General features: G+C 42.5%; 1 protein-coding gene across 1 annotated transcript in view; it reads left to right on the forward strand.

The window, feature by feature from the left end:
- The window catches only part of APCDD1 (APC down-regulated 1), a 27,795-nt gene continuing 13,593 nt past the window's right edge, over nucleotides 1–14,202 (forward strand). The window contains exons 1-3 of the mRNA XM_053959776.1: nucleotides 1–274; nucleotides 9,595–9,778; nucleotides 11,420–11,951. Coding sequence (XP_053815751.1) covers nucleotides 217–274; nucleotides 9,595–9,778; nucleotides 11,420–11,951 — 774 coding nt within the window. The 5' untranslated portion in view covers nucleotides 1–216. The remainder of the gene's footprint in view (nucleotides 275–9,594; nucleotides 9,779–11,419; nucleotides 11,952–14,202) is intronic.

The following is a 14,202-nucleotide window of genomic DNA, read 5'->3' on the forward strand; positions in this document are numbered from 1 at the left end:
CCGGGTCGGCGGCGTGCGGGGCGGGAGCCCTGAGGAGCGGCAGCGGCGGCCCCGGCCCCGGCCCCGGAGGGTGCCCGTGGTCCCCGGGCCGCCAGCCGCCTGCCCCCCAGCGCCGGGCCGTGGGCTGCCCGCGGCGGCGCTGAGGCGCGGGCGGCGCGGCGGGAGTGGCGGCGGCCGGAGCGCAGGAGCGGGCAAGGAGCGCTGCGAGCCGGGGAGATGTCCGCCCCGTACGGCAGCCTCATGCGGTACCTGTTCCCAGCCCTGCTGCTGCACGGTGAGTGCGGTGCCGGCGCGGCTGCCGGCGGGTCTCGGTCCGCGGGGTGCCCCGAAAAGCGGCTGGGGTGCGGGGGGCCCCAGAGCCGCTCTGGCGGGGGCAGAGGGGCGCGGGTGGGTGCGCTCTCCCGTCGTGGCCGCGGGCACTGGGTCCCGCCTGCCCGGGGCGGAGGTCGGGCAGAGGATGGGAAGCGGGCAGCCCCCGCTGGCTCTGCCGTGTTAGCGGCACCCCTGCGCAGCACGCGTGGGAGCGGCAGCCGCCAGCGTGGGTAAAACCACGCCGAAAGCGCCCCGCTCCCAAGTGTATGTCGGCGGATTGTGTTGCAGCCTGGGACTCCTTGGATAGAGCAATTAGTTCGGGCACCTCACACAAAGTTTCTTTACTCACCTCCGGCAAGAGCTGGCGCTGCCGAGCTCCGGCGCGTTTGGCCGAGACACCCTGCGGGGCCCGCGTTCTTCCTCTTATCGGGAAGCGTTTTTTGGCGTGGAGGTGTTACCTGGGAAGCCTTCGGTAGCAAAGTGTGCCAGCACCGGATCTTGTGCCCAACTAAAATTGTTTTGCTGCAGAGCACAAAAATTCTGGATGTTACTACACACAGTCCTGCTTTGACAGCCTCTCAGTTTAATCCTGGACTGACATCTCTCTGAAACTACACAGCAGGCAAAATTTTAGTGCGAAAAGTCAGCGTATTTAAACTTGAAAGTTCAGCTTGTAAATTCATTTTTAGGCCCTTAAACAGATAACCCATCTTTCCAGAAAGCCAGTATTCTTCAAGAGAAACTTCTGAAAAGGAGGCAGTTTAATGAGCTGCTTAGGTATGTCTAACATTTGGCATCCAGATTTGAAAAATCTGGGTATGATCTCCTTCTGAAACTGTGACTCAAGTTATTCGGTTACAGTATCATCTTGAAGAGTGTTCCTAATTCTGAAGTCCTTTGTAGCATGCAGCATCTGTCAGTTAAATTTCTTAGGACCCCAAGCTTAGTCATAAAAAGAGGAATTCTTTTAACTGTTAAAATGCAAGCGACCTACATGGATTCAGTGGGAGATCTGTGAGCTGGGGTTAAGGCTTTCAAAGCTATTCCTGGAGTTGATTTTGTGAAGCAGGGATTGTCTCTCTCTGCTTGTACAAGTGCTAAGCACACACTATGGTATTTAATAAATAATAAAGAGCATGGGCTTCTGATGGTGTATTTTGTTTAGAGAAAGAAAGAGTAGGAGGCTCTGACCCCAGGAGGAGGTTTATACTCTTCTCACAGCTCAGCTATGAGATCCAGAGAGCACAGAAACATGTTTAGCTGAGCCAGACCTGACAGGACACCAGAGGTGTTCTTTAAACTCTGTGATCTGAGATGTAAAAGTTGAAATGGGAGACTTGAAGTTATAGGGTAAAGAGAGGAGGTGTAATTGCAGGGTTGGACTCCCTGGCTCATCTGCTTGGAATTACAGAGCAGAGCTGAATGCTGGCTGGAGCAGGAAACAAATCAGGGTGAGGGATCAGATCAAAACAGCAGCTGCCAGAAGGGGATGATGAAGGAAAGTCATCCATTTCTTCCATTTGCAGTTATATTTCACCAAATAACATAAACCAAAGTTCTTGTAGAAAGATACAACTCACTACCTTGTATATGAAGACAAGTACCTTAGTAATGTAGCAGTTCACAGTTTTTGGATCAGAGTTTCAAGAGTTTGGAAACTACTGCCCTCTTGCAAACTTGAAAATTGTATCAGTGGCACTAAAACATAGCCCATGGAAATGTGTTTACCCTATTGGCTTTAACTTGGTCCAGAGCTTTTCCATCCATGCCATAAAGTCAGTAGAAGCATCCTTTGATCAGCAGCTATCCTGAATTGCTAATGTGTAAGAATAACCAGCAATCCCAGGGGACTGCAGTGTTAAGCCTCTTTGCAGCATGCAGTGTTTTCTTTCTGGATTTCTATTGCATATGGCAATTTGAGGGTTAAAAGTGAATGAGTGTGGGTGGGTGGTTGAGGCTTTTTAGGGCTTAAAGCTTTGTGACACAAGTTAAAATGTCCTGTAAGGCTAGAGCTTCTGCTTTCATTACATTAAGAAATGCCTGCTGCAATGTCACTGAGTTGGAAAAACTAGTCTTCATTAATCAAAATAAAACCTGTACATGTACAGTGTCACCAAAAAAAAAAAAAAAAAAAAAAAAAAAGGTTTGCTGGAAGTTGTCCATTATCACTGTTTTCTTTGCTTAGACAAAAAGCCATAGAATGGCTGTCAGATGTCAAACACGAAGATCATTCAACTCCAAAAATAATAAGAGCTACGTTCAAGTGGATTCAAAACAAATTTGGCTAATTTATTTTGTAAATGTAACCTTTTTTTATATAAATACAGATGCTAAAAAAAAAGAAACTTTAGTGTATTTCTGATTATGCTACTGTTAGAGTAATGACTTAGAAACTTTAAAACAATTAGTCGATAACATCATGGAAATGGTACTAATAAAGATGATGAAAACAAGACTGATAGGCTTTTCAGAGCAAAACTGTTTATGCTTTTAAAAGTTCTCTGGCAATGTTGCTTAAATTAGTTATATAGTAGTGGTTTACATCCAAACTTTTTCAGGAAAATAATAAGTAAATGCATGAGGACATATAAATACCCATAGCCATAGAATGAGCATATATTGTGCCCTGTGCTAGAGACATGTATGATCTGTTTCCTCAATTAAATAATGCATTTCAAAATCTAGAAGACAATAAAAAGATGGGAACACACACTACTGAGTGTAAGAGTTGGAGAATTTGCAGGGAGAGTTAGAAGATGGATTAAATTTTATTCACAATTTTGTCAGTATGAATTCCATTTCACTCATTTTTGCAGCTTGATTGTGGGCTAACACAGTCACAACATGTTGATGTCATCAACAGAGAGGGCAACGTTTTTGTGCTCTGTAGGGTGTCTGTAGAAAGTAGGCTGGCACGCAATGGGGCCCAGAAGTTGCCTCAACCACACTGAAGGCAAATACCTTCAGCTATTCAAGAAAAGGGTAGTATTTCATTAGTGAGGTGATTATTTAGGGCTGATAGAGGGTAGGATTATATATAGTGAGTTTGTTTAGCGCTGTCTTCACCCAGACACAAGTCCCAGGGGAGTTGGGAGCAGTTCTGCATGAATAAACCCCAATGCCAAGGTGTGGGTACAGGATGGAGCAGATGCTCTGACAGAGAGCAGATGTTTCTTGCAAAGAGGGCAAGACCAAACTAACATTGATACTGAACTGCACTGACATCCCAGCGCTGCAGCCATTCCTGTCAGGGGCAGAGTTCCCACTGCCCTGAAGTAAGATGGGCTTTACAGGGTTTCATAAAGAAACCCTCACTCTGGGCAGTGCCATTTCACCTTGCACACGTAGCAGCAGCCATCCCAGTTAAGCACTTCAGCTAAGCAGAGGTATGGGCTGTGTAACTGCTTGGCTCTTGGTTCTCTGACCTCTTCCAAGAGAGAGCATTGAATAAGGACCAAGCTGTAGGGTAACAGGGGACCTCCATGCTGGGCCTGTCAGCTTTGAGGGTGTTTCTTTTTAGCTATCACATGTAAACATACTTTGGATCCCTCCTCAGGATCTTCCATGCTCTGAAGCGTTAATTTTGCCTCTCTTTGAAAGATGTACTTGGAAACTCTGTGAGCACAAGAGAGGCAACAGATACACGTGAAAGGAAGTCATTGTCCTGTCTGCCTCCCTGGCCATAAAGCCGGCTTTCCTTTCCCAACCCTTTTGTTTGTAGTAGCTAATTTAGGCCCCAGTCTTGCGAGGGCTCTTTGAAGTTTCAAGTGCAGGGAAAACACTGGTAAACACAGCTCGTGGCTTGGTAACAGGACATTATATTCTCCATGGCAATTATGTAAGCTTGCACTGGAGCTAAAAGCCTGTCAGAGGCACTATCTGACACTATCCCACATCAAGAAAGAGCATAATCCAAATGTCTATTTATTTAATTGTGCAGGGCAACTGCCCAGATAAGGAGAGCTATAAAGTTAATCCATCCAATTATTCTTTATCTGTTGTAAGGTTTTTCCAGTTTCAGACAAGTTATAATTTGAAAAGAGATTGCTGCAGGCATAAAGCATGAATGTTAAAATGTTTCTATCAGAGATGAAGCCATTGCTTATTTTGAACTTATGATATCACTCAAGGTTGTTTTACTTCATAATAAAATTTTGTTCTTCTGTACTTACATCAATAGAAATTAAAAAAAAAAAAAGTTCAGTGGTTCCTGCTGAGCAATCCCAGTCTAAATCCAGGATTGAATCCTACTCTGAGGTAACATCTCTTCAACCATCTAGCAAAGGATGAACCTGCTGAACACCTGGCAGCTTTGAGACTGGTTTGAAGTGCTACACTTGGACATGTTCGAAGCCATGGTTTCGATTTTGGTAGAGACATTCATTAAACTGATAAAATCTAAACAGTTTAAGATTATTTGCCTTATGCTTTAGCAGTCTGGCGTAGCTCTGAACAGAATTTGGCCTGGGTGTTGAGGCACAAATTAAATTAAATCTATCTGTGTTCAAGCACAACTCTACATATTATCTTTGTTGCAAGTGTACAGTATTTGCATGCTATTTTTCAGAAAACCAAAACATTCATTCTAGCAGCTTGCAGTTTTTTGCAGAAATGTTGGCAGAGAGTTTTGTCATAACCATTTCTGAAACACATTTGGGTAACAGGCTGCCAACAGATTGCCCTTTTAAGATTTGTATTTTACTCACAGCTATGGGCAGAAATCTTTGAAGAACTTGAAAGTAACCTATCTTCCCTTAACAATTATTTTTATCTTGAACGGTTGTTCCCACATCAGATAGAGGTTTATAGGTGAACATGAGAGCCTGAAGCCCTCTGTCTGGTGTGGTGCATGCTCCTATCCATGTCTTACTGGCATGGCAGCTGTACATGCCTCCACTTTCCCACTCAGATGGATGTTGGATCCTGAAAAGTGTGATCTGAGATCACAGGCTCTCAAAGATCTGTGTGATCTCTGAGGGTCTGGGCAGGGATCCCAAGTGAGCTGTAGCACCTCTTATGCTATATTCAGTTAGTTTCATGCTAAAGCTGTGTCACTGCTAGGGCTTGATTTTGAAAGGGAACCTGGATATCAGCTCATCATAAAATGCTTTTGTTTTGCTACCTGGTATTTCAGGTAGATTCTGGAATTTTCCTTTTCCTTTTAGACTTGCTCCTTTGTGAAAACAAATGCTGTGGGGTGGGGGATACAATCATACCACTATCTGGTTGTGGTGTAGCTAAAGTGAGAGCCAACCAGAGGCTTCACAAAATTATTGTTATTGGTCTCATGTAAAGATTTTTTGTTTGTTTGTTTGTTTGAAATCTGTCACGCTTTTGAGTAGTAACATAGTGGGTAGATTTTGGGTTTATATTTTTCAACAAGTGGGTAATATTCCTTCATAACACACAAAAGTTGAAACAGAGGGAGAGTCTGAAATACTCTCAGTTGAGTTTGAGATAGCCATGGTGATACTGAAACCTACCATCTGTCAGTGCTATAAAGAATAGCAGACTTGGATCTCTCTGAATGAGAGTAATGGCTCCAACTATGTTGCAACTGCATCTACTATCCAAAGTGGGCTTCTAAAGAGTCATTAAATTCTTTTCCCAGTTTTGTGAATGCATGTTCTAACCTTGAGCCTTTCCAGCAATGTCTCATTTAACATGGCCAAATGAATCTTTTAAAATAAGCGAATCATCCCTGCAGTTCCTCAGTTTTGCAGAATACCTCATGTGCACTGCCAAGGGTGGAGCAGGGGGGACACTGCACTGCCTCTGAGCACCTGCTGTGAGGAAAAACACAGAGGATGGTGTTTGATTTACTGTTCTGTGTGGGAAGCATATCTCTGGTCTCAGTGTTTGACCTGCAGATGGTACAAGGGGAAGTTACATCTCCTTTGTATGGCAGTTCTATCTACGGGCATACATCAGTAACTACAAAAGTGTTGAAATTACTTCTTTGTAAGGAAGAAGTTTGTACTAAATTGAGTATTTCCTTGCTCCAGCAAGGCAAACGTAGGTAAAGGTCCCATTGCTGTCTCTTAATTTTATTCTGTATTTCATATTCTGATATTCTGGTCCTGTGATGTTGTTTAGCATTATTGAGAGCAGCCCCAAGGACAAAGACTTGGAGATGTTGGTTGATGAGAAGCTCAATATGTGCACTTGGAGCCCAGAAAGCCAAAGATCTCAGGCTGCCTCCAAAGCAGAGTGGGCAGCAGGGCAAGGCAGAGGATTCTGTCTGTCTGCTCTGCTCTGGTGAGGTCCCACTTCCAGTACTGTGTCCAGTTCTGGGTTATCCAGCATGAGAAGCACATGGATATGCTGGAGCAAATCCAAAGGAGGCCACTAAGATACTCAGAGGGCTGCAGCACCTCTCCTGTGGGCAAAGGGCTGATAGAGCTGGGGTTGTTCAGCCTGCAGAAGAGAAGGCTCTGGGGAAACCTTAGAGCACCTTCCAGTACCTAAAGAAATCCTGCAAGAGAGCTGGAGAGGGACATTTTACAAAGGCATGTAGTGATAGGACAAGGGGAACAGCTTTAAACTGAAAGAGGGCAGGTTTAGATTAGATCTAAATCTAATCCTCTCTTTCTTTAGGAAGAAAGTCTTTACGGGGAGGGTGATGAGGCAATGGAACAAGTTGCCTAGGAAAGTTGTGGATGCCTCATCAAGGCCAGGCTGGATGGGGCCTTGACCAATCTGGTCCTATGGAAGGTGTCCCTGTCCATGGTCAGGGGGGAGTAGAACTGGATAATTTTTAATTTATTTTCCAACCCAAATCATTCTATATGTGTTTTCTACATCTCTCCCTATGTCTCTGCAGCCTTCATTATGTTCTCATGCCTCTCTTGATTACGTGAATTTGTTCTTACCTTCATTTTTCACAGTTGGATGGACAGAGTCCCAAACACCCTCTTTCCTCTAGGGGCCTGTTGATGCAAATCTCCCTTCTATTCCCTAGCTGCAATTTATCATTTGCAAGTTGCAGACAGAACTACATTGATGTGGCATGGAGAGCTGAGACTCAATTGCTTTTGAGCTGTATCAAATAAGACACTGTATATATATATATATATATATGTATATACGTATATATATATACGTGCACTTTCATATGTGCACGTACAAGATGGTGTCCTCCCAAAGAAGAATTTTTGCTTGAAGAAATTAAATCCCCAAGTATGTCTAAATGAATAAATCATTTCTAAAAGCATCTGTATTCATGAGTCATATGACATGAACTAGGCAAAATACAACTGCATAAAAGCAAGTGGTACAATAAATATGCATTGAAAATAGCCACTTGAACAATTTCAAAGGCTTCTTCTGATGGCAAATTTCAAATGTTTAACAACTTCAAAAGGAAATGCAAATTTTCAAAGTCTATGTTGAAGGATAGCACTGGTGGCTACAACCTCTGCCATGTACCTTGCATGGACATGAAGCACAGACCCAACCTAGTCAATCAATCCTGCCTCTCCAAAGATGTAGTCTGTTCAAGCAGAGCATCGCCCTGTCATGGCTGTACCATTTCTGGCTGCAGAATGGGAGTTTTTTGGTGCTAGCATGAGTGACTGCTCAGCAATGTACAAACACCTGGGAACTCTCTGACTTCCAGAAAGTGAGAAATACTGAACCCCTGAAAATCAGGCTTCTGTAAGGACATCTCAGGCTGTGTGCTCAAATATCAAAGTATCCCTAGTATTTATTACCCTATAGAAAGCAAGGCCATAAATTCTCATTCCCATTGAAGAATTGTTTGTAACCTGCAACATAACAAAGCTATCAGATTTTCCAGAAAAGGTTTTGTGAAGTTGTATTCATTAATCTCATTAAATCCTAATGTTGTTCAATGGTGAGCACTGTTTAGGTTAAGGTATTTATTGTACTCTTTCTGATCATTTTTTACCCTGTCTCCTGGACAAGTCTTTGCTTCTGTTTAGCTGAGAAATTGCTGCTTTAAAATGGTTGACATGTATTTATAGTTTTGGCAATGCCATTTTCCCAGGTGTTACCCAAGTTTCTTCCAGAAGATCTAAGACCTAGCCAAGACCTAGGCAAGACCTAGCCAACATAATAAATCACTTTTTTCCCCCTTTTTTTCCCTTTTTTTTTTTTTTTTTTTTTTTTTTAATTTTTAATGGGAAATACAAAAGGCTTAAGAAAGTGTCTGCCTAACACCAGACATGTGCCCAAATGTCAGATGGGACCTGTGGCATAAAGCATAGGATCCTGTACTGGGTGGCTCTCACTGGTGATCCCCAACAGCCCTGTTTCTTATCCAGGTCAGCTGAGAAGGCAGCAGAAAATATAGGGATGAATCCCAGACCCTGCCCCTTATAGTGAGACATCCCTTTCCTGAGATGGCTGCCCCAACTTCCCAGGCAGTCACACAGCCCCTTCACCCCACCCCTTATCCATTTTGTAGCCCTCTGGTGCTCAAATTCCTTCTGGCAATGTAATACAGTTTCCAACACATTATGTAAGGTTCATGTTTGTCACCTTTTAACCCCTAGATGTGGGGTTTTCTTTTGATCTGTGTTTTCCAACATATCTAAGAGAAGGCTGTGTCTAAAAGGGTATGCCTCCTTTTGAAGCTATGTATTCATTTTGTTCAATTAATATTGTTTAGAGAGCATGCTGGTAGATTTTGTATGTATACATTACTAGAAACCAAAATTACTGTGTGCTGGAGATAAAGTTAGCTTTGGAAATTCCTTTTCCCCTTTAAAATAAAAATAGAAGGATCTGCCTTTAATTGACCACCTCAGTCATCACAGAGGCTTCCTGTGTGCAGAGGCTGTGCTTTTAATATCTGTTTTCCCTTGACTTTAAAGAGTAGTCTTTATTTGCAAGTTTATTATAGAAGCGTTCAAATTAGAGGTGGGCTGAAACCACAAAGTTTGTGTCCGGATCTGGACACAACTTTCTGAAAGTATGAAAGCCTAGCTTTTTGATTGTCCTGACCAGAGATTACAGAGGTGTCTATAAAGTTCCGTTTCAGAGCCACATCTCCTGGGTGTGGAAACACAGCATTTCAATTTGAGTCTTTTCCCCAGTTTATTTCATAAATTTATGTAGTGGATTATGAGTGGTATGACAGAAAGGAAGAGCTTCCCATATTTTTTTTTTCATATGAGAAAATAAATGTAAACAGTATTTGCCCAGACACATAACAATATGAACAAGTGTCATTCAACACAAGATGGTCACAATGTCCTTTTTCACATTGAAGCCCTACTCAGCAGGGTCTCATTATATAATTTACACTTTCTGTCACAGGGCTGGGAGAAAGTTCTGCTCTTCTTCACCCAGACAGCAGGACCCACCCTCGGTCCTTGGAGAAGAGTGCCTGGAGGGCTTTCAAGGAGTCACAGTGCCATCATATGCTGAAACACCTTCACAATGGAGCCCGGATCACTGTACAGATGCCTCCCAATATTGAGGGCCACTGGGTCTCTACTGGGTAAGGAAAGATAAAACAAGATGCTCGGGATGGGGAAGAGAAGATGGTAAAAAAGCAGAGAGGGAAAGATGAATATTCCCACTTCCAACAGAAGAAATATTTTCTTTAGTATGGTGATGCTCTAAATTCCAGATGCTCTCTATATGTTTATGTATAAAAGGAGAAGGCGCAGCACTATGTACATTAAAATAGCGTGCCATAAAGCTGTCTTGATGAATCAATTTATTGTCTGGATTCTAAACAGCATGCTGGGAAATATCTTTAAATCTCTCTGAATAGGAAGGAGCCTACCAAGCAGCCAAAATGGATGCTCATTCAAACATAACATTGTACTATATTTGTCTCCATGCATTAGATCCATTGAATGGGTCCTTGTTTCCAGAGCATGGGTCTAGCACAGGTTTTATTAGCAAAAGAAATTAAGAAGCTGTATTTCACTAGCTCTGTTACTCTTTATACCTCTTTAAACTTGAGTATAAACTTTATACTCTTTAAACTTGTGTTTCAGAGAGCTGTTTTGCTTTCTGTGTCTCAGCAGGCAATATTCGCATGCTCATTGGAAGTGACTTGTAGTAGGAAAGACTGAGGGTTTTTTTTAACAGAAAGGAGTGTATTTCAGGATGAGAGGAAATGGTCTCAAGTTACACCAGGGGAGGTTTAGATTCAATATTAAGAAAAATTTCTTCATTGTAAGAGTGGTCAGGCATCGGAATAGGCTGCCCCGGGGAAGTGGTGGAGTTAACATCTCTGTAAGTGTTCAAAAGACGTGTGGATATGGCACTTGGATGTGGTTTAGTGGTGAACATTGTGGTGCTGTGTTAATGGCTGGATTCAATTGTCTAAGAGGTCTTTTCCAACCTTAACAATTCTACAGTTCTGTTTATATTATGCAGTGTAGAGGTGACAAGGGGAACAAGTTTGAAGGCACAGAAGGGCTTCCTACAGGAAGTGGAATTTAACTGCCATTTACACTTCCAGAACAAAAAAAAAGGGGCAGGGGGCATCGGGAAGAAAGAGAAAGAACCGATAAAACCGCATATTGCATAGTCTAAATTCAAGCCAAGTAGAAGTTTTGCATTAATAGTCAGAAGTTTGCATTAACTGCCACCCCTGTTGAATGCTTGAATGGAAAAGCTCAGGACATGATCCTGCATATCCACAGCAGACCAGAGATCATGGAGTTACAAAGAGAAGCTTCTAGAGCAGCTTATAAGCCAGTTCTTTGTGTTGCTCCCTGGACATATGGCATTTCACTTTCTGATGTTATCAGTCATTCTGCTAAATCTACCGTGCAAAAGAGAGCAATAGATGTTTAATAAGTGCTACTATTTTCAATGAAGAATTGAGTCACATGGTGGTCCCTAGACAAAAGGCAAAAGCAAAACACGATTCAAAGTATTTAATCCTACAAGATAAAGCCTTTAGATAGGATCATCATGAAGCAGTGTATTAATAGCAGGGGAGGGAATTGTTGCATAATGGGCAGGCCACAGTTTACTAGTTCCTATTTACTCCTATTCCTGCTGGAGGGATATTAGCACCCAGGTGTCTCTGTGGACCCATGTGGGTCTCGTTGCCTGTAGTACACATGATGTGCCACCTTGCTAAAATTTTGTTTCCACGCTTTCTTTCCCCCCACAGCTGCGAAGTTAGAGCAGGCCCAGAGTTCATCACAAGATCATACAGGTTCTACCACAACAACACGTTCAAGGCCTATCAGTTCTATTACGGTGGCAATCGCTGCACGAACCCCATCTACACCTTAGTCATACGTGGCAAAATTCGTCTCCGGCAGGCGTCCTGGATCATCCGGGGGGGCACCGAGGCCGACTATCAGCTCCGCAACATACAGATCATATGCCACAACGAAGCAGTAGCCAAAAAAATAAGTGAGTTGGTGAACCAGACGTGTCCTGGATTTATCCCAGAAGATAGTCCCTGGGAGCAGGATGTGAGCTATGATTTGCTGAGAGAAGAGAACGGCTGTGAATGCACCAAAGCTCTGAATTTTGCCATGCACGAACTCCAGCTGATCCGCGTGGAGAAGCAGTACCTGCACCACAATTTTGACCACCTTGTGGAGGAGTTATTCCTCGGAGACATTCACACTGATGCTACTCAGAGGAGGTACTATCGGCCCTCTAGTTACCAACCTCCTCTTCAAAATGCCAAGGTATGTCTGTGGGGTTTTGCATATGTCCTCTTTCTAAGATACTGCTGACAAAGCCCAAATCGCTCAATTCTTCTAAGTGCACTGATGTAATCTAAAATGTAGATGTGCTTCTAAAACAGGGGGTTGATTACAGCCTTAGTTAACAGAAGATAACAGAACTTACTTTGTGAGAACAGTAACTTTGCTGTGATTTATATGACTGCAAATATGCAAAAATGTAATCTCATTAGGTAAACTCAATAAAGGCCTCTCTGAAGCTGGAATCAGAGACTTGTAGGCAGAAGTGGGAGTGGTTGGCTGGGACCATGGCTGTAGTCTAGCATCTGAGAGGAAGGTTTCATATCGAACTGAGATAGCAGAAGAGGAGCAGGCATCAGTGGATACTTCTACAGCTGTGGGAGGACCCACAGGTATAAAGAGGAAATCAAATATGAATATCAGCATATGAAGTTGGGTGATTCATAACCTGAAGAGAAGACAAGGAAATTGGAAGGTAAACACATGGAATGGAAGGGGCAGCATGAAGGGAAAAAACTGATGGACTGGACAGGTCGTAGATCCAGATGTGGGCACACACATTAATGAAATGAAAAACAGGTGAATTTTGAATGGGGCTCTAATTCCATTTGATAGTTCAGTTTTCAAAGGGACATCAAAGTGTCCTCAGCTTCATTGGGAATTGATCAACCCATAGTAAGCTTAATAAAACTCAAACAGGAAGCGCAGACACTGATGGCCTGTAGCTGGAAGGCTGTCATAGATCTTTCCTGGTGACATTTCAAAGGCAGGCAGCAATTGGAACCACATTGCCAGGTGCTGCTGCCATCAGTGTGCTCCAGCTGGGCATTGCCACAGCATCGCTTCCAGCTAATGGGTTACCACCATTTTTAATCATCTCATCACAAATGGTTCAAAAGTCAGTTACAGCTTATCAGCAATAGCAGGAAACACAACATTATGTGATCTGCCTTTAATTGCTTTGTAGCCTGGCCTAGGGATCATTTTAATCCACAGTCGACTGTTTTGCTGTCTTCAAGTTACCAAGGACAAATCTGAGGGTTTTTTTTTAAACTTACCTTCCCAAAATAGAGAGTTTCAGCAGCAGCAGATGTACACAGCATTAGTCCTCTGCAAAAATTTTAACCACATCAACTTTCACTTTTCTGATTTGGGTGTGAGAGTTCTTTGCTAGATCTTTTCCTACAGGTATCTGTAGATAGAAATTATCAGACATCAGCTATATTGTATCTGTTTTAGAAAACATTGTAGATCTTTTTCCCACCGCTTGAAACAGAGACAAAATCTTGATTTAAATCACTGTAGCTGAGTATTTTTTCTGGTCTAATCTAGGTGTCTTATTCTGGGCTGATATATAAGATAATAAATGCCTACACTTCCACCTTGTAGTAATTTCATTACAGTCAGAGCAATCAGATGTACTTTCAGACAGCTTTAGAAAATGAAGATTGTTGTCCAGGCCTGCTGTAATTTTAGGTAACGATTTTTCTGCCTGTGTGTTCTGCTGCCATAGCATCCCTTTTTCTCTCTAAAATATAGTGACTATAAAATACAATGTTCAAATTTAAGGGACCAAATTTTGCATAAGAGAGGTGTGTTTCTTGAGACAAGTTAGCTAAGAGAAGCTGGGCCTGCTGGTACTAGGCTTTCAGCATTATATAAATAGCAATACCATAAAAAATGAACCTTTGCTTCAGCTGCCATGAAAGATTCCAGGATGGGGTTTGTTGGTTTGTACCTAAGCATGAAGATCCTTATACCAACAGGTTCTCAACAGGCACTCTGACCTACTGTTTGCCAAATGCAGGAAGAATAGTAACAGAAGTGATTTTTTTCCTTTTTTTCTTGACGTCCAGGCAAACATACCATTGAAAGGTTATAACCCTTCCTTTTTGAACTCTTTTCCTTTTTTAATTGTTGCTCCACTGGGACCCAGCTGAAAATGAGTTTAAATGCTAAACTGAGTTTAAAACTACAAGTCACAGACTCCTCTGGAAACTGGACACCATGAATAAATAGAAACGTTAAATCAACTTGTTTTTTTAAGGTTTCTACAGTCATACCAAGAGGTTGGGGAGGCCAGGAAATTGCTTCTGAAGTGAATCAGGTGTATTGTGTGGAATCTTTCATTTAAGGCTTTTTTCATTTCCTTTTTATTTATTTATATTTTAGACTCATAAAGGTCTGTCTAAAATAAGTTAAGAGGATTCACATTTTGAGTTAAATTTATAGT

Source organism: Vidua chalybeata, chromosome 1 (assembly GCF_026979565.1).
Source record: "Vidua chalybeata isolate OUT-0048 chromosome 1, bVidCha1 merged haplotype, whole genome shotgun sequence".
Taxonomy (NCBI): domain Eukaryota; kingdom Metazoa; phylum Chordata; class Aves; order Passeriformes; family Viduidae; genus Vidua; species Vidua chalybeata.